The sequence below is a fragment of the Tachyglossus aculeatus genome (assembly GCF_015852505.1).
Source record: "Tachyglossus aculeatus isolate mTacAcu1 chromosome 12 unlocalized genomic scaffold, mTacAcu1.pri SUPER_6_unloc_1, whole genome shotgun sequence".
In the NCBI taxonomy this organism is placed as follows: Eukaryota; Metazoa; Chordata; class Mammalia; order Monotremata; family Tachyglossidae; genus Tachyglossus; species Tachyglossus aculeatus.
In genome coordinates, this window is record NW_024044828.1 from 20,919,596 (window position 1) to 20,942,924 (window position 23,329).

A 23,329-nucleotide genomic window follows, 5' to 3' on the forward strand; every position below is an offset into this window, starting at 1 on the left:
GGGCACCCCTCCATTCTCATTGACAGGGGAGGCCCTTGGGGCCCCACCAGGGCTCTCTGAAACCCCCCCAATCCCAACCCTGCTGTCCTACTTTGGGACCCCAGCTCTCAGAACAGTGCTTGACACCTAGTAAGCAATTAACAAATGCTACAATAATAGTAATAATAATGAAAATAAGTGGAAATGACCCCATGGGGATGCCAGGGATGGACCTTCCTGTCATGAGGGGGCAGGTCCAGGTTGTCCCCAAGCTATGACCGTTGCCGGGGGAGAGCAGAAGCCCCTCCAGGCCGGTCTGCTGGGCTTGCTGGTTTGGGGATGGCAGTTGTTGAAATGAGCCTTTGTGTCTAGTGCCCTCGGACTCCAGTTCCAGCCTGGGAGACTCGGAAGACGACTGTGCCACCGCGGCCTCGTCCACACCCAGGAAGGCGTCACTGGAGCCCCGGATTCACGTGGCAGAAGGTGCCGGGGTCGGGTTTGGCTTTGGGCCTCAGTGCTGGCCAACGGTTTCCGATTGCATTTGTTTCGTTGCTCGAACGATCGTGGGAGGGGAGGCTCACGTGGCTGCAAGTGAAACTGCTTGAAACCGAGGGCCTGAAGCAGTGGATTGGGCAATAGTGATGATAACAAAGATATTAAGTATTTACTGAGGGCCAAACGCTGGGGTAGATGCAGAGAGTCAGATCGGACGCAGTCCCTGTCCCACCTAGGCCTCAGAGTCTGAGGGAGGGTGAGTAGAAAACCGAGGCCCAGAGTCATACAGCCAGGACTAAAACCTGGGTGCATGCATTCATTCATTAGAGAATCAATCAATCAATCAATCGTATGTATTGAGCACTTACTGTGTGCAGAGCACTGCACTAAGCGCTTGGGAAGTACAAGTTGGCAACATATAGAGACAGTCCCTACCCAACAGTGGGCTCACAGTCTAAAAGGGGGAGACAGAGAACAAAACCAAACATACTAACAAAATAAAATAAATAGAATAGATATGTACAAGTAAAATAAATAAATAAATAGAGTAATAAATATGTACAAACATATATACTCATTGGAAAGAGCCCAGGCTTTGGAGTCAGAGGTCATGGGTTCAAATCCCGGCTCTGCCAACTGTCAGCTGTGTGACTTTGGGCAAGTCACTTCACTTCTCTGGGCCTCAGTGACCTCATCTGTAAAATGAGGATTAAAACTGTGAGCCCCCCGTGGGACAACCTGATCACCTTGTAACCTCCCCAGCGCTTAGAATCAATCAATCAATCAATCAATCGTATTTATTGAGCACTTACTATGTGCAGAGCACTGTACTAAGCACTTGGGAAGTACAAATTGGCAACACATAGAGACAGTCCCTACCCAACAGTGGGCTCACAGTCTAAAAGGACAGTGTTTGGCACATAAGTAAGCGCTTAACAAATACCATCATCATCATCATTCGTGGATCCTCTGACTCCCAGCCTTGTGCTGTTTCCATTGAACTTGCACGGTACTCCTCTTTCCACGACTTCAGATGTGCTTCAACGAAGAATAACCCCTCCCCAGTCCTGACATGACAGCTCCTAGAGCGTTTGGGTGCGATGATGCCTCCTTTGGGCTTTTCCCAGGTTGTCCAAGGGACTGTCCCGCCCGAGGCCATTTGTGTCAAAGCTGCCTGCTTGGTGTCTGGCCAGAGGCACTGCGGCCGTGACCCTCCAGGGACTCTTGCAGGGAAGCCCCACATCCAGAATGCAGAGCAGTCAATCGTATTTATTGAGTGCTAACTGTGTGCAGAGCACTGTTCTGAGTGCTTGGGAGAGTACAGTATAACTTTATAACAGACACATTCCCTGCCCACAGTGAGCTTACAGTCTAAAGGGAGAGACAGATAGTAATATAAACAAATTATGGCTATTTACACAAGGGCTGAGGACAGGTGTGAATAAAAGGGAGCAAATCCAAGTTCAAGGGAAGCGCAAAAGAGAAGCAGCGTGGCTCAGTGGCAAGAGCACGGGCTTTGGAGTCCTAGGTCAGGGGTTCAAATCCCGGCTCTGCCGATTGCCAGCTGTGTGACTATGGGCAAGTCACTTCACTTCGTGGCTCAGTGGAAAAAGCCCAGGCTTTGGAGTCAGAGGTCATGGGTTCAAATTCTGGCTCTGCCACTTGTCAGCTGTGTGACTTTGGGCAAGTCACTTCACTTCTCTGTACCTCAGTTCCCTCATCTGTAAAATGGGGATTAAGACTGTGAGCCCCCTGTGGGACAACCTGATCACCTTGTAACCTCCTCAGCACTTAGAACGGTGCTTTGCACATAGTAAGTGCTTAATAAATGCTATCATTATTATTATTATTATTATTCTCTGGGCCTCAGTTTCCTCATATGTAAAATGGGGATGAAGACTGTGAGTCCCCGAGGGACAACCTGCTCACCTTGTAACCTCCCTAGAGCTTAGAACAGTGCTTTGCACACAGTAAACACTTAATAAATGCTCTTATTATTATTATTATTATTAAAAGAGCGTGGAGTAAAGGAAATGATGCATAGTTGGGGAAGGCCTCTTGGAGGGGATGTGCCTTTATCAAGGCTTTGAAGGTGGGGAGAGTAATTGTCTGTTGGATAAGAAGAAGGAGGGTGTTCCCGGGCAGAGGCAGCCTGTGGCCCAGAGGTTGGCAGCGAGATAGACAAGATCGAGTCACAATGACTTGGCTTTAGAGGAGGGAAGTGGGCAGGCCGGGTTGTAATAGAAGAGCAGCTAGGTGAGGTAGGAGGAGGCAAAGTGATGGAGGGCTTTAAAACTGATGGTGGGGACCACGGTCAAAATGCAAACCCCGAGAGGAAGGCTTTGGGAACTTCACCTTCTGCTGTTACAGTTCATTTCTGTTCTCCCCTAGGCACTCTCAAGGTCAAAGAGGCAGACCTTCGGCTCCAAGCAGCCGTACAGAAGATGAAGAGACTGGATAAGCTACTGGTGAAGAAACTGTCTCAAGAGAAGGAAATCAAAAAGCAAGGCCAAGAAATGAGGACAAAGCTGTGGGCAGATCTTCGGGTAAGATCATCTGGGGATGAGTCTGCGGAGTAGTTGACGCGGTTGAGGAGAGAAGCATTTTGTGCATACTTGCAGTCAAACCGTCAGTGGTATTTATTGAGCACCTACTGTGTGCAGAACACTGTACTGAGCACTTGGGAGAGTACAACAGAGTTGGTGGTAATAATAATGATGACGCTGGGGAGGTTACAAGGTGATCAGGTTGTCCCATGGGGGGCTCACAGTCTTCATCCCCATTTTACAGATGAGGTAACTGAGGCACAGAGAAGTTAAATGACTTTCCCAAAGTCACCCAGCTGACAAGTGGTGGAGCCGGGATTTGAACCCATGACCTCTGACTCAAAAGCCTGGGCTCTTTCCACTGAACCATGCTGCTTCTCTGGTAAATACATTCCCTGCCCACAAGGAGCTTGCAATCTAGAGGGGTAGACTGACATTAAAATAAATGATCCCTATGGGGCTCTGGGGCTGAGCTTGGGGTGAACAAAGGGCACAAATCCAAGTGCCAGGGCAACACAGAAGGGAGAGGGAGCAGGGAAAATGAGGGTTTAAGCGGGAAAGGCCTCCTTGAGGTCTTTAATGTGATTTTTAATAAGGCTTTGAAGGTGGCGAGAATGGTGGGTCATCTGTCGGTTATGAAGGGGAGGAATTCTAGGCCAGAGGCAGCTCATGGGCAAGGAGTCGGCAGTGAGAGAGGCAAGATTGAGGTACAGTGAGTAAGTTGATGTTAGAAGAGCCAAGTATGTGGGCTGGGTTGTAGTGGGAAAAGCAGCAAGGCGAAGCAGGAGAGGCAAGGCGATCGAGTGCCTGAAAACCAGTCCTACAGAGTCTGCAGAAAGTCCAGCTCAATTTACCAGCCTGCTACATTTCACCCAGGAAGGCGTTACCCAGGCATAGGCACTAGTCTCTCCGCTCCCCTCTAAGGAGATCCCCGAGGTCCTTTAGTGGGAATGGGGGACTGGAACTCTACATGTCACAGAGTCCCCTGGGTCAGGTGAACTGCCTCCTTGTTACAGTAAAAGAAGCATCATTTGCCGGAGAATGACATGCCAACTCAGAGCAGAAAGCTGCTCAGAAAACTCTCCCAAGTGCCCAGGGACACGTTTGGCCCTCAAAGCCTTCCCGGAAGTCAATGGCAGGTAAAGACCCCAGACAACTCGGCAGAGCTGAAAACTCGCTGAAACCTCATGGAGTGTCGGGCAGAGGGACCTGAGGCCGATGGGGCTGTGCGTCATTTGTGGCTAAGGTCTTGCCACCCTGGCTTCAAAATGTCCAGAATGTAATAATAATAATAATAATGGCATTTATTAAGCGCTTACTATGTGCAAAGCACTGTTCTAAGCGCTCAGGAGGTTACAGGGTGATCAGGTTGTCCCATGGGGGGCTCACAGTTTTCATGCCCATTTTACAGATGAGGGAACTGGGGCACAGAGAAGTTAAGTAACTTGCCCAAGGTCACCCAGCTGACAATTGGCGGAGCTGGGGTTTGAACCCATGACCTCTGACTCCAAAGCCCGGGCTCTTTCCATAGAGCCATGCTGCTTCTCTTAGCAGCATGTCAGCCTGGTAGGGCACTCCAGATTTGTTACTGGCCGCAGGTAACTTACCGCCGGCCACAGAACTCTCCTCCACTCTGTAAGGTCCCATCCTCCACATCTTCATCATGAGTAACATTTGCAGAGCACCGGACTGAACACCTGGGAGGGTCCAGTAGGGTTAGTAAACATGATGCCTGCCCTCAAGGAGCTTACACTCTAGCAAGGGAGACTGACACTTAAATAGCAGACAAGAAGAAATAATAGCGTACATAAGGGATTTGGGGTTGTGAGTACACCCCCTCCCTCTCTCACATTCTCTCTCTCTCCCTTTTAATAGTCAGTCACATATCCAGGAGATTTAGGAAGAAATGAGGAGATTGAAAATACAGGAAAATTTTGGGCTTTGACCTCATCATCTGAAGAAGCAGCAGCAGCAGCAGCTGGTGAGTGCGAAGAAATGGTAATTCTTTTTCCCGGCTTTTGAAACCTTCACTTACTCAGTCACAGAATTCCCCCAGATGGATCTCTGCCCTCTGAGGGCCAGGCACTGGCGTCTGGCCAGTTTGGCCCTGAAAATTGGGAGCCATTTTCCAAGGTGAAAGCCGGCTATGGGAGGGTTAGAGGGGAGAGTTGCGTGTGGGTATCTGGTCAAAAGAGAAATTAGTCATTGATGTCTATGTTCCCCAGCCCTGACCGTTGAAAGGGCCCCTGTTCTTTATCTTCTGGCCTCCCTGGTGTTCTCCTCTGGGCGGAATTCAGGATTTCCCTGACGGGGCCAGCGACTGATAGGGGCTTGGAGACAAAGCTGAGTTGTTTGGGTTCAGTTTGCCTCACCGAGTTCTCCTGGGAGCCGAAGTCCCAGAGTCCCTCGCTCCACCAGCTGGCTGCCCCACCCACATGACAGATCGATGTACCATCAGCCCTCCCGAGGCGGGATGGACAACCAATCAATCAATTGTCTTTATTGAGTGCTCACTCTGTGCAGAGCATTGTTAGTGAACATGGCCCCTGCCTACGAGAAGCTTACAGTCTGGAGGGGGAAACAGGCATTAATGGAAATAAATTACAGATAAGTACCTAAGTGCTGTGGAGCTGAGGATAGGGTGAATAAAGGGTGCAAATCTGAGGGCAGAGGTGCTGGCTTCGTGGTGGGTTAGGAGGAATCGTGGCAAGAGAATTGTTCCATTTGGGATAAGGGCCTGCATCCTTAGGAAAGTCTCTTGCCAGCCATTCTAGGGAGGGATTAGGCTTTTTTAAAAAATGCTTTTCGAGTGCTTAATATGTGCCAGGCACTGTATTAAGTGCTGGGGCAGTTACAAGGGACGGTTCCTGTCCCGCGGGGCTCACAGCCTTAATCCCCATTTTGCAGGTGAGATAACTAGGGCCCAGAGAAGTGAAGTGACTTGTCCAGGGTCACACAGCAGACAGGATTAGAGCCCATGACCTTCCGACTCCCGGGCCCGTGCTCTATCCGCTGTGCCATGTGACTTCTATACTACACCATGCTGCTTCTCGGGCTTGGTTGGGCCTTGGGTTTTGCATAGTTCTAGTGCCCCTCATTCATTCATTCATTCAATCGTATTTATTGAGCGCTTACCGTGTGCAGAGCACTGTACTAAGCGCCTGGGAAGTACAAGCTGGCAACAAATAGAGATGGTCCCTACCCTCGGCATCACCGGGCCCATCACGTGCCCTCCAGCGCCATTTTTCAGTAGATGGAAACCTTCCGAGATGGAAACCTTGGGGATTAAGACTGTGGGCCTCATGGGGGACAACCTGATTACCTTGTATCTCCCCCAATGCTTAGAACGGTGCTTGGCACATAGTAAACACTTAAAAATTACCATTAATCAATCAATCAATCATATTTATTGAGTGCTTACTATGTGCAGAGCACTGTACTAAGCGCTTGGGAAGTACAAATGGAATAATAATAAATAATATATTAGAAATAATAAAAAATAATAATATGATATAATAATATAATATAATTATAATATAATTATTATAAGGGTGTGAGGAGGATAAATCCTCCAGTGCCCGGGGCCTGCTGGGTTTGTGAATAAGAGGCGTCCAGTAGGTGGCAGCAGACAACTGGATGACTAAGATGCTGCTGCTAATAATAATAATAATAATAATAATAATAATAATAATAATAATAATAATTCTTCATTCAATCATATTTATTGAGCGCTTACTGTGTGCAGAGCACTGTCCTAAGCGCTTGGGAAGTACAAGTTGGCAACATATAGAGACGGTCCCTACCCAACAGTGGGCTCACATAATTGCATTTGTTATGCACGTACTATGTGCCAAGCACTGTTCTAAGCGCTGGGGTAGACACAAGATGATCACGTTGTCCCAAATTGGGCTCACAGTCTTAATCCCCATTTTCCAGATGAGGTAACTGAGGCCCAGAGAAGTTAAGTGACTTGCCCAAAGTCACACAGCTGACAAGTGGTGGAGCCGGGATTCGCTTATCAATCAATCAATCAATCGTATTTATTGAGCGCTTACTATGTGCAGAGCACTGTACTAAGCGCTTGGGAAGTACAAGTTGGCAACATATAGAGACAGTCCCTACCTAACAGTGGGCTCACAGTCTAATGGGAGCAGGGCACCCTCAGCTCTCCTAGAGAATCCTGAGCCAAGGATTGGGCCCAACCAGCTTATCTTGTATCTACTCCAGTGCTTAATACAGTGCCTGACATAGTAAACACTTAATACCACTATTTTTTAAAATAGGAAGACTCGCACTTGGATTTGCTCCCTTTCTTCACCTCTCCCTCAGCCCCAAAGCACTAGTGTCCATATCCGTAATTTATTTCTGTTAATGTCCGTCTCCCCCTCTAGACTGTAAGTTCGTTGTGGGCAGGGAATGTGTCTACCAACTCTCTTGTATTGTACTCTCCCAAGTGCTTAGTACAGTGCTCTGTGCCTAATAAATGCTCAATAAATTCCATTGATTTATTGCTGCCACCGCCCAGGCGGTGTTGCCTCTCCAGTGCTCGGTCCGCCGTGTCCGAACATCGCACGTCCGACTCCATAACCTCATTCTAGCTGAGGCATGTGGCAAAAACTCGTGTCCTAGAAGAACTGTGTGACCGAACCATTTGTCCAGTAAAGCGACAAGAATGGTTCCTTTCCCCTTCAGCCAACTGACCCGCTGTGGGGCCCTTCTTCTGGCTGGGTTGTTGGGACCCACAGAGTTGTGGTGTCTTGAATGCGTGCCTTTTAATCATCATCATCAATCGTATTTATTGAGCGCTTACTGTGTGCAGAGCACTGTACTAAGCGCTTGGGAAGTACAAATCGGCAACATATAGAGACAGTCCCTACCCAACAGTGGGCTCACAGTCTAAAAGGGGGAGACAGAGAACAAAACCAAACATACTAACAAAATAAAATTTTGTTTTATTTGTTTTAATCGACAGGTCCTTCCCGCTGTGAGGAAGAGGATGCTGTGTTCCGCTCAGTGTTCCACACCCAGCTTCCTCCCAGAGACTACGAGAGCAGAGGAGGAAGAGGAGCTAGGCTGGGTAGGTCTCCATGAGGGGCGGTTTTGATCAGGTGGCTTTGACTCCCCGAGTACCCTGTCCTTATAGCCTCAGCCAAATAGTAGCATCAGCCAAATAGTAGCATTTGGCTGGGCGGCCCGCTAGCGGATTTGGTAGTATTAGGCTCATCCTGGTTCAGCCTGGCTCTAAACCGGGGTCAGTACTAGGCCTCAGGTTGGGAGAGGCGCTTAGTACAGTGCTCTGCACACAGTAAGCGCTCAATAAATATGATTGAGTGAATGAGAGGCACTTACATTGCGAATGCGGGACAGCAAGAGCATTTCATTGCGTGTCTAAGGGGGTTGCTCCTCTCCTCTCACCCATCCCGTCCCCCACCGGGTGGGTTGTTAAAGGAATGAAGATTCTGTGGTTTAGCTGGGGGCAGGGACTGCTGGCATCTGGTTTGGGGATCCCTCTTTCCCCCAACAACTCAGCCCCTGAAAAGTAGCTTCTGATCTCTTCCCCACCACCCCTCACTCCCCATTTCTATCAAGGAACCCTCCCTTTCTCGATATACCCAAAGGCCCATGCATTTCTTAGTGCCAAGCTGGTGCCCTTTCTGGAGTGGTTGGCACTGGGCAGGCAGGTAGTGACTTTTAAATTTGCCCCTACCTTTGGGCAGGCCGCCCTCCCCTTACCCCCCCGGAGCATCTTTGGAGCCCGGCCTGCCACTCTGGGGGCGGAAAATGCCGCTCAGTGGGCACAGCTGCCCGGGCAACCCACCGAGCCTTGTATCGGCCACGCCTGTGGAGCGTCGGTGGAAGGGCTGTCTCGAAGGGTGGGAGTGGGGTGGGATGATGACCAATGCATCTGTGAGGTGACCAGAAACTGTCTGGATGTCAGAGCCAAACCGAAACCAGCCTGCGCCTGAGTGACTTGAACAAAAACATCCAGGCCGTAAAATCCGGGCGCTCCTGTGGTCCACACAGGGTTCGCTTGGGGCCTTCTTGGCCCATATTTGCATAACAAGAGGGTTTACACGAGCCTGATTTGGAAAGTCCTGGTAATGCTTGTAATGTATTTGTAGAGAAATCTGCCAGCGGAACAATTTAACCTTCCAGAAATGCAAATCCGGGCGCTCTTTCCTCTCTCGGTATTCTCACGAGCCTTTATTAAACTTGTATTTGTTTGAACTTCACATTAAGAACAGCTCATTCTATTTAAGCAGAGCGGGCTCTAATTGTGTATTTAGTGACTCTCTTGGGGTTTGAACTCGAATCCCAGATCCCGAAAGAGAAAGGGAAGCCCACGAGTCTTCGGACAGAGCCGAAGAGAAGCCGTCATCCCGAGACGAGAGCGAGCTCAGGGCAAACGTGCGTCAGGATTTCATCAAGAGGAACATCGAGGTAGGAGCTCAGATCTTAAGACGACAGACGGCGGGAGTTATGGAAGTTGCAAGAAGGGTTATAAGCGGACGTTGCAAGAATCTGGCGTCACTTTGGCCGTGACATCCTGGCTTTAGCCAATTAGTGGATGGTATTGACTGAATTTCTACTGTACAGAGCACAAGAGAGAGCGCAGTAGTGTAAGCAGACCCCATTCCTGTCAGCAAGGAGCTTACAGTCTACTGTGCGCTGAGCGCTTGGGAGAGAGTACAGTAGTTGGTAGACCTGATCCCCGCCCTCAGTCTTTCAGTCTACTTTATCCTGGGCACTGTACTGAGCACTTGGGAGAGTCCAATAGGGTTGGTAGAAATGGTCCCTTCCCTCAAGGAGCAATGTGGCTTAGTGGGTAGAGCACAGGCCCGGGAGTCAGGCAGACCTGTGTTGTAATCCTAGCTCCACCACTTGTCTGCTTTATGACCATGGGCAAGTCATTTTTACTTCTCTGGGTCTCAGTTACTGCATCTGTGAAATGGGGATATGAGACCGTGAGCCCCAGGTGGGATAGGGACTGTGTCCAGCCCGATTTGTTTGTAGCCACCTGGGCGCTCAATACAGTGCTGGGAACATAGTGCTTAATGAATACCATCATCATCATCAATCGTATTTATTGAGAGCTTACTGTGTGCAGAGCACTGTACTAAGCGCTTGAGAAGCAATACCACAATTATCATTATTATTATTACAGTCTACTGTGTGTAGAACACTGTACTGAGTGCTCGGGGATGTCCAGTAGAGAGAGTAGACGTGATCCTTGCCTTCAAGGAGCTTAGGTCTGGGTAATCCACATTTCCTTTCTTCCACTTTCCAAAGCATCATTCAGTCATATTTATTGAGCGCTTACTGCGTGCAGAGCACCGTACTAAGAGCTTGGGAAGTACAGGTTGGCAACATATGGAGACGATCCCTACCCAACAACGGGCTCCCAGTCTGGAAGGGGGAGACAGACAACAAAACAAAACATGTGGACAGGTGTCAAGCTGTCAGAACAAATAGAAATAAAGCTAGCTGCACATCATTAACAAAATAAATAGAATAGTAAATATGTGCAAGGCCCTACTGAGAGCTCACCTCCTCCAGTAGGCCTTCCCAGACTGAGCCCCCTCCTTCCCCTCCTCCTCGTCCCCCTCTCCATTCCCCCGTCTTACCTCCTTCCCTTCCCCACAGCACCTGTATATATGTATATATGTTTGTACATATTTATTACTCTATTTTACTTGTACATATCTATTCTATTTATTTTATTTTGTTAATATGTTTTGTTTTGTTTTCTGTCTCCCCCTTCTAGACTGTGAGCCCACTGTTGGGTAGGGACTGTCTCTAGATGTTGCCAACTTGTACTTCCCAAGTGCTTAGTCCAGTGCTCTGCACACAGTAAGCACTCAATAAATACGATTGATTGCTTGATTATTATTACAGTCTACTGTGTGTAGAACACTGCACTGAGTGCTCGGGGATGTCCAGTAGAGAGAGTAGACGTGATCCTTGCCTTCAAGGAGCTTAGGTCTGGGTAATCCACATTTCCCTTCTTCCACTTTCAGTCGTATTTATTGAGCGCTTACTGTGTGCAGAACACCGTACTACGAGCTTGGGAAGTACAGGTTGGCAACATATAGAGATGATCCCTACCCAACAACGGGCTCCCAGTCTGGAAGGGGGAGACAGACAACAAAACAAAACATGTGGACAGGTGTCAAGTCGTCAGAACAAATAGAAATAATGCACATAGATGCACATCATTAACAAAATAAATAGAACAGTAAATATGGACAAGCCAAATAAATAGCCAGTAATCAAACTGAGAGACGTGGGGCTGAAAAATCTGAAGCCAGCTCAGGTCCCCAAGTGTACATTGGGAGCATGTGGCTACAGAGGGTTCCCTCACTGGGGCCTGCAGAGAATTGGCCCTGTCCCTGGCGGGGTGACCCATCCCCTGTAGCTCTTTCCCTCCCCGACGGCTCCAGGCCTCCGGCCGCTACCGGCCGAGTTGTCCCCCGCCAGCTCAGGGGACGAGGCTCGGGGCAGAGCTTTGAGGTGGGGCTGGGGGGGATCCTCCCCTCCCACTCATGTTTACGCGACCTGTTCGTAGCCCCGACCACTGAATGTTTTCCATTCACAAATTCCGCAGCTGGCCAAGGACGCGGGGAGCCAATTTGTGATGATGGATGAGGAGAAGAAGAGGCTGGTTGAACTGCTGAAAGCCAGCGAGGACGAAGGCGGTGACTTTCCGGCCACGGAGGTAGGGGGCCTCTGCTGCTCTCGGCGACCCCACGGCGAACTCGTCATTCCCGCCTCCGAGGTCTTCCGGGGAAGTTAGGGTCACCTCCTAGACGCGGTTCGGGCTGGCCCCGATCAGGATCGCAGGGCGGGAGGTGCTCGCCGCTTGGCCGCACCTGTTCCCATTTCTTGGGAGCGGAATCTGGAAGATCGGACGGGATTCTGGAAGGAGCCGGACTGACTGGACGGAGACGGCTCTGCTTCTGGGCCCGCTACAGCCCCTGAGCTGACCCTAGGCAGTGTCTGCCTCAGTCGCTTGACCTCAATCAATCAATGGTATTTATTGAGAACTTACTGTGCACAGAGCACTGTACTAGGTGCTTGGGAGAGGACAATGCAGCAGAATTAGCAGACATGTTCCCCGCCCGTTTCGATCTTAAAGTCTAGAGGAGGAGAAGGGAGAGGCAAATTCTCCCCTCACGCAACCTGGCGAGATGTCACTACGCCTTGATGTATACAATGACCTCATTCAGCAGTCCTCCTCCACCCCCACGCCTGCAGCAATTCTTTGGGGTCTGGCTCTGGGGCTACCACGTGCCCCTCATAGGAATTGGGAGGGGTGAATGATCTCGAGGGCCTTTCTGCTTCCTCAGTCTCTGCTTCTTTACCTCTGTGACAAAGAGGGGGAGGGATGCCATTCAGAGCGGGGCCCTAGGCTAAGGGTATCCTCTCCCAGGGCTCCATTTCTCCACCTGCCACACGGGTCAGCAGGGAGATAAATGTGGGGAGCCATGGGAAGCAATCAATCAATCAATCAATCGTATTTATTGAATGCTTAATGTGTGCAGAGCACTGTACTAAGTGCTTGGGAAGTACAAGTTGGCAACATATAGAGACGGTCCCTACCCAACAGTGGGCTCACAGTCTAGAAGGGGGAGACAGAGAACAAAACCAAACAAATTAACAAAATAAAATAAATAGGATAGATATGTACAAGTAAGATAAATAAATAGAGTAATAAATATGTACAAACATATATACATATATACAGGTGCTGTGGGGAAGGGAAGGAGGTAAGACGGGGGGGATGGAGAGGGGAAGGAGAGGGAGAGGAAGGACGGGGCTCACACTTTGGGCTTTTCAGCGGAGTGGGGCTCACATTCATTCAGTCGTATATATTGAGAGCTTACTGTGTGCAGAGCACTGTACTAAGCGCTTGGGAAGTCCAAGTTGGTAACATATAGAGACGGTCCCTACCCAATAGCGGGCTCACAGTCTAGAAGGGGGAGACAGACAACAGAACAACACATATTAACAAAATAAAATAAATAGAATGGTAAATACGTACAAGTAAAATAGAGTAATAAATCTGTACAGACATATATGCAGGTGCTGTGGGGAGGGGAAGGAGGTAGGGTGAGGGGGATGGGGAGGGGGAAGAGGGGGAGAGGAAGGAAGGGGCTCAGTCTGGGAAGGCCTCCTGGTCTGGGAATCCATCCCTCGGTGGTACTTACTGACCTCCTCTTCTGTGCAGAACACCGTACTAAGCACTTGGGGAAAGTACAGTACAGTGGAGATGATAAGACACGATCCCTGTCCACAGGGAGCTTACAGTCCAGCGGGGGAGGCAGACATTAAAATATAAATGACCGACAGGGGAAATGGGAGAGTATAGGGATGGGCACATCAGTGGTGAAGGGCAGGTGAAGATCAGATCTCAGGTCACATAGAAAGGAGGTGGCAAAATGAGGGTTTAGGGAAGGCCACTTGGAGGAGTTGTGATTTTCGGAGAAGCATCTTGGCCTAGTGTAAAAAGCATGGGCGTGAGAGTCGGAAGACCTGGGTTCCAATCCCAGCTCTGCCACCGTGTGACCATGGGCAAGCCACTTCACTTCTTTGTGCCTCAGTTTCCTCCTCCTAAAAATGTGGATCAAGACTGAGCCCCATGTGGGATAGGCACTATGTCCAACCTGATTACCTCGTATCTACCCCAGTGCTTAGAATACTGCTTGGCACAAAGTAAGCGCTTAACAAATACCACAATTATTATTATTTACTGTTATTCTCCGGGCCTCATTTTCCTCCTCTGTAAAATGGGGTTTCAATGCCTGTTCTCCCTCCTCCTTAAACTGCAAGTCCCTTGTGGGACAGGGACTGTGTCCAACCTGATAAACTTGTATCTATACCAGCACTTAGAGCAGTGTTCAACACACAGTAAGTGCTTAACAAAATACGATTACTAGGAGGACTTTAAAGGTGGGGGAAGCGGTGAGTCCTGGGGAGCCGAGGGTGGTGAGGGGGAGCCCCTTTTCCACAATTCCCTGCTCGGAGCAGGCGCACTCCTGTCGGACAGGAATGCCGAGTGATGCCAAGCAAGGGGCCGCTTTGGGGCCGTGCGGTACCTGGCATCTACACTAGTTCTGGTCACCTACAGTTGCTAGTAATCGTGGTATTGATCCAGTGCTTATTATGCGCAAAGTGTTATGGTAGATTCAAAGTGATGAGCTTGGGCGTGGTTTTTGTCTCCCCACAAGGTTTGTGATTTATTTTCTCCCCATTTTACTGAGGATACTGAGGCCCAGCGAGGTTCAGCGGCTTGCCCCAAGGTCACTCAGCTGCCCTGTGTTGGAGCTGCCTGCCTCCCAGTCGTGTTTCCTTCCCACTAGCTCATACTGACTCATTGCTGATAATAATAATTAATAATAGTAATGATAATAATTCTGTTCTTACTGTGTGCCAGGCACTGTACTAAGCACTGAGGTGGAAAGAAGCAAATCAGGTTGGGCACATTCCCGGCCCCCATGGGGCTCACACTCCTAATTCCCATTTTACAGATGAGGATACTGAGGCACAGAAGTGAACTGGTTTCCCAAAGTCACACAACAGAGCAGTGTGTGCTGTGCGATTGCTGCTTGACCCCAGCAATCATTTTGGTGGTAATAGTATGTATCAAGCGCTTCAAGCGCATGTGCAGAACTCCATACTAAGCACTGAGAGAGAATACACAGTGGGGAATTAGACACGGTCCCTTTCCCACTGGGGGCCCCCAATCTCAGAGTTGAAGTGGGGTGGAGGGATTGGAGACGGCCACTTTAGGGATGACGAAGCATCAAAAGACAACACAAACAAATGGTTCCCTTGCATTTGAGCGTGACCCAATCTGACAGGGCATTCTCCTCCACATGACCGTTCTCTGTGGGAATTCTGGGGGTGGGGATTTATTAGCTATTTGCGGTAGGAAAGCCAAAATAGCAGAACATCTCTGGCAGTAAACTGAGGTTCTGTGAGGGGCCAGCGGATACCATTGCGGGGTTTCCCACAGAATAAGGTTTGAAGCTGCCCTGCCTCATCATCGTTCGGTGCTCCGATTCGGTCCCCACGAAGGCGCCGAGTGTAGGCTTGTTCCCTGTAGACGTGGCTGTCAGTTGTCGGCTGGTGCCGGTGGCCCTAGGACACAGAAGGTAGTTTTCCCAGGTGTTCCTGCTAAGTCCCTCTTGGTTTGGGTTCTTTCAGGAGGAGGGGTCTGGCTGGATTGTGCCAGGAGAAGGCTACACCCCCGAGCCCACCGTCCGCCGGCAGCTGGCGGAAATAGACGCCAAGCTCCGCGAAGTCGGTTCGGAGACCGTCTCAGAGGTTCCCAGCTTTTCCTCAAGACTCCAGGACCACCTGGACCAGGTTTGCAGCTTGGAAGATTTGTTGCCTTAATTAGTCCCCCAGTGTGCCAGGCCCAGGGCACTGAACCCCTCCCTTCTTAGCACCCATTCCCACTCCTCAGGCCTGTCTGCTGTGGCGAGGCTCCAGAATCAGGTGGTGGATGGTCCTTCCTCTCCAGTGGTGGAAGAGGGGAAGGTGGACGGTTAATCTGATGCCTGCCCAAAGGCCTAGCCAGTTGTGAATATGGAGGTTGTGAAGGTTTTCCGTTCTGAGCATCCGGGCGCCCGGGGACTCTGAGTGTGCTTCTCCCCTCCCCACCATACCCACCATACCAGTGTCAGGTGCTGGCTGAGGAGCCGAAGGGACTGAAAGCCCCTCTGGATGGTCTTGTTTGAACAAGGCCTGGGGTCTCAGGCCTCTTTCCGGGGCCGTGCCGTCCATATCGGTGGGTGGCTAGAGCCCAGGGCACCAAGATAACCTACAGTCACTGCCTCGGTGAAACCTGCAGTCTGTTTTCATAGTGGAAACTGACCCACGTCTCCCTCCCTCAAAGAGTCTTGTGTTTTCCTCCTTTTGCGTGTGACTTTCAAATGGGCAGTTTTCCAGTCTTTGAGTGTGTTTTCCTCTGGAGGTGCGTGGTAAGGCAGGTCACCTGGAGAGGGACGTTGATCGGTGAAGATTCATCACCGCAGCCTCCCTTGCCATCATCTCCTGGCAGCGGGTCCGAGCCCATTGCCGCGGTAACGATTTCAGTGTATTCGGAATAACCCTCCTCAATAATTAAGCGAGTGCACTCGTGGGGGATTGTCCTGCATTCTGAAGGCCCTGGAAAAGTCCTAAAGGGTACCCTCAAAGAGCATACCCTCGGAGGAGGAGAGTTGTATCATTATTACTATTAGTAATAGCAGTACTGCTAGTATGCTCTCCCTTTTCGTATCCAACAGGCAATTACTTTCCTCTCCCTCCAAGCCTTATTGAAGGCACATTTTTTCCAAGAGGCCTTCTCTAAGCCCTCTTTTCCCTTCTGTGTTGCACTGTCTTGCTGCCTTTATTCACCACCCCTGCCCCCAGCCCCAGAGCGCTTATGTCCATATCCGTAATTTATTTATATTAATGTCTCCCTCCCCTCTAGACTGTAAACTCCTTGTGAGCAGGGAATGCGTCTGCTATATTGTCGTGTTGTATTCTCCCAATCCCTTAGTACAGTGCCCTGCACACCGTAAGCTCACAATAAATACTTTTGATAGTAATAGTGGTATGGTATTTAAGTGCTTATTATGTGTCAAGCACTGTTCTAAGTGGTGAGGTGTAGATACAAGTTAATTAGGTCAGACACAGTCCCTGCCCCACATAAGACTCACAGTCTGAGTAGGAGGGAGAACAAGTATTGTTCTTTGTGCAGAAACGCCCTGGGCATGTTACTCCCCTCCTCAAAAATTTCCAGTGGCTACCAATCAACCTACGCACCAGGCAAAAACTCCTCACCCTGGGCTTCAAGGCTGTCCATCCCCTCACCCCCTCCTACCTCACCTCCCTTCTCTCCTTCTCCAGCCCAGCCCGCACCCTCCGCTCCTCTGCAGCTATTTTCACCGTGCTTCGTTCTCGCCTGTCCCTCCATCGACCCCTGGCCCATGTCATCCCCCTGGCCTGGAATGCTCTCCCTCTGCACATCCGCCAAGCTAGCTCTCTTCCTCCCTTCAAAGCCCTACTGAGAGCTCACCTCCTCCAGGAGGCCTCCCAGACTGAGCCCCCTCCTTCCTCTTCCCCTCCTCCCCCTCCCCATCCCCCCGCCTTACCTCCTTCCTCTCCCCACAGCACCCGTATATATGTATATATGCTTGTACATATTTATTACTCTATTTTATTTGTACATATTTATTCTATTTATTTTATTTTGTTACTCTGTTTTGTTCTCTGTCTCCCCCTTCTAGACTGTGAGCCCACTATTGGGCAGGGACCGTCTCTCTATGTTGCCAACTTGTACTTCCCAAGCGCTTAATACAGTGCTCTGCACCCAGTAAGCGCTCAATAAATACGATCGAATGAATGAAAGTATTGAATCCTCATTTTGCAGTTGAGAAAACAGAGGCCCAGAGAAGTGAAGTGACTTGCCCGAGGTCACATAAAAGGCAGTGGCAGAGCCGGGGTTAGAACCCAGGTCCTTCTGACTCCCAGCCCAGTTATTTCTCCACTTAGTCACTCTGCTTCCCCTGTTATTAAAAGATTCAATTCGCAGGCATCAAGAATAATGAAGGATGTTGAAATTCAAAGTCCCGGCAAAGGAATTTGGAGGGCAACTGTTGGATTTTTTTTCTTGTCAAAAATCCACAAAAATTCCAGCCTTTCAGGTTGCACGGGTCCGGGGCCTGTGGGGCTTGGCTCTCCCTCTGTCCCAGCCTTTGAATCCTAGGTTCAGAAATCACTTTCCCAGCCTAGCTAAACCAGCGTGCATCCCGCTTGTGGCTGGAGAGAGCAAACCGGCCTCTTCCTGTTTGTGTTTAAAAGTCTCCGAGCCCCGACACGCTGAGAGAAGAACCAGCTGCGGGGTCGAGACTCTTCTGGCCGTGGCCCTGCGGTGCCGCGTGGCCGAAGAGGAGGAAATCCGACCCTCCTCGGGAGCAACTGAGATGGATTCTGCAGGCATCGCTCAATGGTCTCCTTGTCAGTAAGCAGTAAGCATTGACCAGTAAGCGCTCAATAAATATGATTGATTGATTGATTGTCTTCCCGGCCAACCGGCTGAAACCAGGGAGCTTTTGAGGCCAAGTCCTCGACGGCAGCGAGGCAGCCTCTTCCCCGGGCCCTCGGGGCCCTGGACCAGCGTTCTGGCCAGGCGGCCGCTGCAGTGGGAACTGTAGAAGATGCCCAGGAGGGCTCACATGCTGCTATTGCTCAGACTGGCCACCCTTCATGGTTCTTTTCTAGCCAGCCAGGTGGCCCAGAAGCAGCGCTTTTTCTGTCTCTTTCATCCTCTGGACTGATGGAGGGGCCCTGGGTAATGTGTCAGTGAATAGTGACAGGAGAATGAGCTAACAGGTGAGGGTGACCTCGGGTCGTGACTCAACTGTGCTGAGGTCAGACCCAAAGCCTCTTCTTCACTAGGTGGTCTAGGCCCCGCGCCACCCAATTCTCCCAGTTGGCCCCTTTGGCTACAGGACCCGAGTAGAAGTGGGGCTCAGCTAGTTCCGCCCCTCCCAGGGTGGACCCAAAGCAAGGGAGCAGGCTGAGGAGATAAAAGATGCATTAATTTTTTTATTTTATTTATTTTATTTTGTCAGTATGTTTGGTTTTGTTCTCTGTCTCCCCCTTTTAGACTGTGAGCCCACTGTTGGGTAGGGACTGTCTCTGTATGTTGCCAATTTGTACTTCCCAAGCGCTTAGTACAGTGCTCTGCACATAGTAAGCGCTCAATAAATACGATTGATGATGATGATTAATGCTACTGCAGTAGGGTAAATAACATCACTGGTTGTCCAGCAGCTCTTTGTTCTCCTCTTATCTTCGAGAACCAGTTAAAGCTAATTATCCTCGAGCTGTGTGGTGTGACTGTGTGGTATGACTATGTCTCCCCCTTCCAGACTGTGAGCCCACTGTTGGGTAGGGACTGCCTCTATATGTTGCCACCTTGTACTTCCCAAGCGCTTAGTACAGTGCTCTGCACACTGTAAGCGGTCAATAAATACGATTGATTGATTGACTGCTTTTTGTACCAAGCCCGCTCAGCATATTCCACTCCTTTTCATTCATTCAATCGTATTTATTGAGCGCTTACTGTGTGCAGAGCACTGTACTAACCGCTTGGGAAGTACAATTTGGCAACACATAGAGACGGTCCCTACCCAACAGTGGGCTCACAGTCTAGAAGGGGGAGAAAGAGAGCAAAGCAAAATATATTAACAGAATAAAATAGAATAAATATGTACAAGTAAAATAAATAAATAGAGTAATAAATATGTACAAACATATATACATACATACAGGTGCTGTGGGGAAGGGAAGGAGGTAAGGCAGGGGGGATGGAGAGGGGGAGGAGGAGGGGAGGAGACCTCACCCGTGCTCCCCCTCCCCACCTCCATCCAAATGGGTCAGGGGTCCATGATTGAATAATAATATTTATTATGACATTTGTTAAGCATTTACTATGTGTCAAGCATTATTCTGAGCACTGGGGTAGGTACGAGCCAGTCAGATTGGAAACTCTCCCTGTCCCATATAGAGCTCATGGTCTAGGTAGAAAGGGGAGCGGGTATTTCATCCCTAATTTAAAGATGAGGGAACTGAGGCCCAGAGAAGCCAAGCGACTTGTCCACAGGTCACACAGCAGAGCTGGGACTAGAACCCAGGTCCTCTGACTCCGTAACCCTTGCTCCTTCCACTAAGTCACGCTGCTTCTTCAGTTCCACGTGGTTCGTTGACAAGTGGCTTGGATTCCAGCCCCTCCCGGCTGAATCGGAGGGAAAGTAGAAGCTGCACCATGAAACTGTTTCTCAAAGCCATAGCAACTGGCTTTAACAAATTCCACTCCGATTTGGCTGTCAGAAAGGTGGCTAATTTATTCATCTTTCTGGCAATCCGTCCAGCTGGGTCCAGAGCGTCAACCCCCGGTGGGCTCTCGCTTGGACTCAGAAATGCTCCTCACCCACACCGCTATCGAGCAGAAGCGTTTCTTTGTTCATGCGCCAACCCCCTTAAATATTTATATGACTGTCCCCCCTAACTTGATTTATTTGGTCTTTCTGTCGGATAATGCCCCTTCAGCTGTGTAGTTTGGTGAGACAAAAGAGCAGACCAGTAGATTCCAGGACAAGGAAATTGGGTGAGAACGAGCCCGGCCTTGGGCAAGCGGAACAATTCGTTCCTGACGTCTCCTCCTCGTCTTGCACCCCGCCTCCCCCCCGACCAGTGGGAGTGCATCCCAGGCCTGGTCGGGATGGGGGAGACTGGTCCCCGGGGGCCTTGGGCCCCGACATCCGAGAGAGGAGGTGGGGCCCTTCCTTGGAAAGCTGTCTTCTATTCCCAGTTGTCCTTGGGGTCAGAAGTGAGGCCTGTTATTAGGCACAAGGGCCCTGTTGGACAGCAAAGCCTGTTTGATATAAGTCCGACCATGGTGGTGGTTTTAGGTGTAGGGAAGCCCCCCTCGCTCCCCTACACCCTGGAGTTTGCTGGATCTCCCCAGCAGTGGTTCATTCATTCATTCAATCATATTTATTGAGCACTTACTGTGTGCAGAGCACTGTACTAAGCGCTTGGGAAGTCCAAGTTGTCAAAATCTAGAGACGGTCCTTATCCAACAGTGGGCTCACAGTCTAGAAGGGGGAGACAGACAACAAAACAAAACACATTAACAAAATAAAACAGAGTAATAAATATATACAAACATATATACATATATACAGGTGCTTGTATTCTCCCATCTGTTCAGTACAGGGTTCTGCATATAGGAAGTACTCAATAAATACCATTGACTAATTGATTATAGATTAATTTAAGTGATTTCGGCTAAGTCGCTGAGTGCCCAAAGATTCATTCGTTCAAATGTATTTATTGAACGCTTACTGTGTGCAGAGCACTGTACTAAGCACTTGGGAAAGTACAACTTGCACAGCTTGGGTGGGGGGAAGGGGATGGACAGCTTTGAAGGTTTTGAGAAGCTTTTGTTTGATGTGGAGGTGGATGGGCAACCACTGGTGTTTGGAGAAAAATGATCCAGGCAGGAGAATGAAATATGGATCGGAGTGGGGAGAGATGGGAGGCTGGGAGGTTCAAATCCTATTATTGGGGTCACTGTGAAATCCTCAAAAATGGCAACAGGCCCCTTCCCCACCCTGACGCAGTGCTTACTACAACGCCTGGCATATAGTGTTTAACAAGTACCATATTAAAAAGGGTCTACTCAAGGGAGCTTTTCTCTGGTTGGGAAAGGGGTGACCGCTCCATGGCTTGGGTAGAGAAGGAATCGGGTTCCTTTTGCTTGGCTCCCCTGGCCTGAGGAGGCTTCTCCAGTCCCAGGTTTCCCCGGCGCCATCGCTTTCCCAGCTCCCCTTGGAGCGTCTAGACCAGTTATCTTTGGTCGTTTCCACAGGGACAGTGGAGCTGCGAGTGGATTTCTTCAGAGACCTGGCTTTACATCCAGATATCCCATTTCTTCTCTCTTCTCCCCCTGAGCAAAATGACACCCCAGAGTCTTGCAGCTCCTAAGACATAGCCCAGCTGGGCCTGTGAAAAATTCCAAGGAATAATGAAAGCGGATTGAAAGTTTTCATCCGCAAGGAACTTGCTTCCAAAATGAAACCAATTAACGCTGCACGGGGGCCGGGCCAGTTCCCGTTGCCTTTGGGGTCTCCGTTGAGCGCTCAGTAAATCTCATTATCACTGCAAACATCCGGGGTAACCCTCAGGCCGACAGGCTGGATGCGGCAGCAGATATGGAGGGAAAATGAGGGCCAAAATGGAGTTGAAGTGAGAGACCCCGTTATTTATTTATTTATGTTTTAATTTCCAGGGGAACCACCCAAACGAGGGGTTCCCCCCGACACTTGGCTAGCTGGAAGAGCACTGCCCTGGGAGTCAGAGGACCTGGGTTCTAATCCTCGCTCCACCACTTGCCTGCTGTGTCACCTTGAGCAAATCAACTTTTTTCTGCCTCAGTTTCCTCATCTGTAAAGTGGGGATTCAATACCTGTTCTCCCACCTACTTAGACTGTGAGCCCTGTGTGGTACCTGGTTAACTTGTATCCACCACAGTGCTTAGAAATGTTTGACACAGAGTAAGCGCTTAACAAATACCACCCATCGTTATTATTATTATGATTATTATTATTATGGCTAATGGGGGCTGAGATCCAGCGAGCAGAGCCAGATCAGGGAGAGTTTGAGGGTCACCTCCCTGGCTGGCGAGGGGATCCCCTTGGACCTTTGATGTGGGTGTCCCAGCAGAGCGCCTGGGTTATAGCGTCGATTGCCCGTCGTCCTCGGTGTTGGAAGAGGATGCCCCTGAGAGGGTGGCCCACGGGTGGCCCAGGAGCGGTCCTTTCTACCCGCGTTTGGGATTGCAGCTGCTTTGTGTATAGAGAATTCATCAAAATGGTCCTCCTGGAGTGGAAGCTCTTTGTTGGCATCTGTTGTACTTTCCCCAGCTCTCTGTACCAGGCATTTCCCTTAGTAGGTGCCCAGCAAACAGCCACGATGATGACGACTGCAAATTCCGTGCCTTAGCCGAGCGGATGATCCCTTCTCTCGGGCACGTTCTCACAGTTAGATGTCTTCCTCCCTAATCCAAGCTGCCATTGAGACCAGAGTGAGTGGTCGGGGGCTTTGTTTTGAAAGCACAATAGGTGATCTGGCTTCTAAACATTGGAGAAAGCAGAAGATGATAAATCACATCATGCGGTTTCACTGAGGATGCTCTCTGCTTCCCTTCTAATGATTAAACCAACCATCTTCCTGTTACGGTTAGACCATAGTTGACCTTTTGTTAATTTTCCGTTGCCAAATATTAATTGATTTGCTTGAGGAGCTCCAGCAGGAATGAAACAATAACAGGACTAGAAGAAGGAGAGCAAACCCATTCACCCTCACTGTGTTTTTCTCCTCTCCACCAAGTAACCTTTTCCTTCAGCCGGGAGCAATTCGTCTTGTCGCTCTGCCATTTTCCTCTCTCCAGGCTCTCGCCCAAGGTTTTAAAAGGCTCTAAATTTTGGCTTAGCGAGGCACCGTTCCAAGTACTGGGGTAGAGACGAGCTAATCGGTTTGGACACGGTCCCTGTCCCACCTGGGCCTGACAGTCTTAATCCCCATTTTACAGATGAGGTAACCGAGGCAGAGAAAAGTGCAGTGACCAGCCCAAGGTCATCCGGCAGACAAGCGGCGGAGCTGAGACTAGAACCCAGACTCCCACGCCTGGGCTCTACCCATTAGGCGACGCTGCTTCTTTTCCCAATGAAGGTGGAGGGGGCCCAGCT

The 23,329-nt window shown here is 49.8% G+C and overlaps 1 protein-coding gene across 1 annotated transcript in view; it reads left to right on the forward strand.

Annotated features, from left to right (window-relative positions):
• FSIP1 (fibrous sheath interacting protein 1) overlaps window positions 1–23,329 on the forward strand; it is a 100,275-nt gene that overhangs the window by 2,657 nt on the left and 74,289 nt on the right. The window contains exons 4-10 of the mRNA XM_038741092.1: window positions 352–462; window positions 2,866–3,020; window positions 4,896–5,001; window positions 7,993–8,097; window positions 9,340–9,461; window positions 11,626–11,736; window positions 15,228–15,389. Of these exons, the coding sequence (XP_038597020.1) occupies window positions 352–462; window positions 2,866–3,020; window positions 4,896–5,001; window positions 7,993–8,097; window positions 9,340–9,461; window positions 11,626–11,736; window positions 15,228–15,389 (872 nt within the window). The remainder of the gene's footprint in view (window positions 1–351; window positions 463–2,865; window positions 3,021–4,895; window positions 5,002–7,992; window positions 8,098–9,339; window positions 9,462–11,625; window positions 11,737–15,227; window positions 15,390–23,329) is intronic.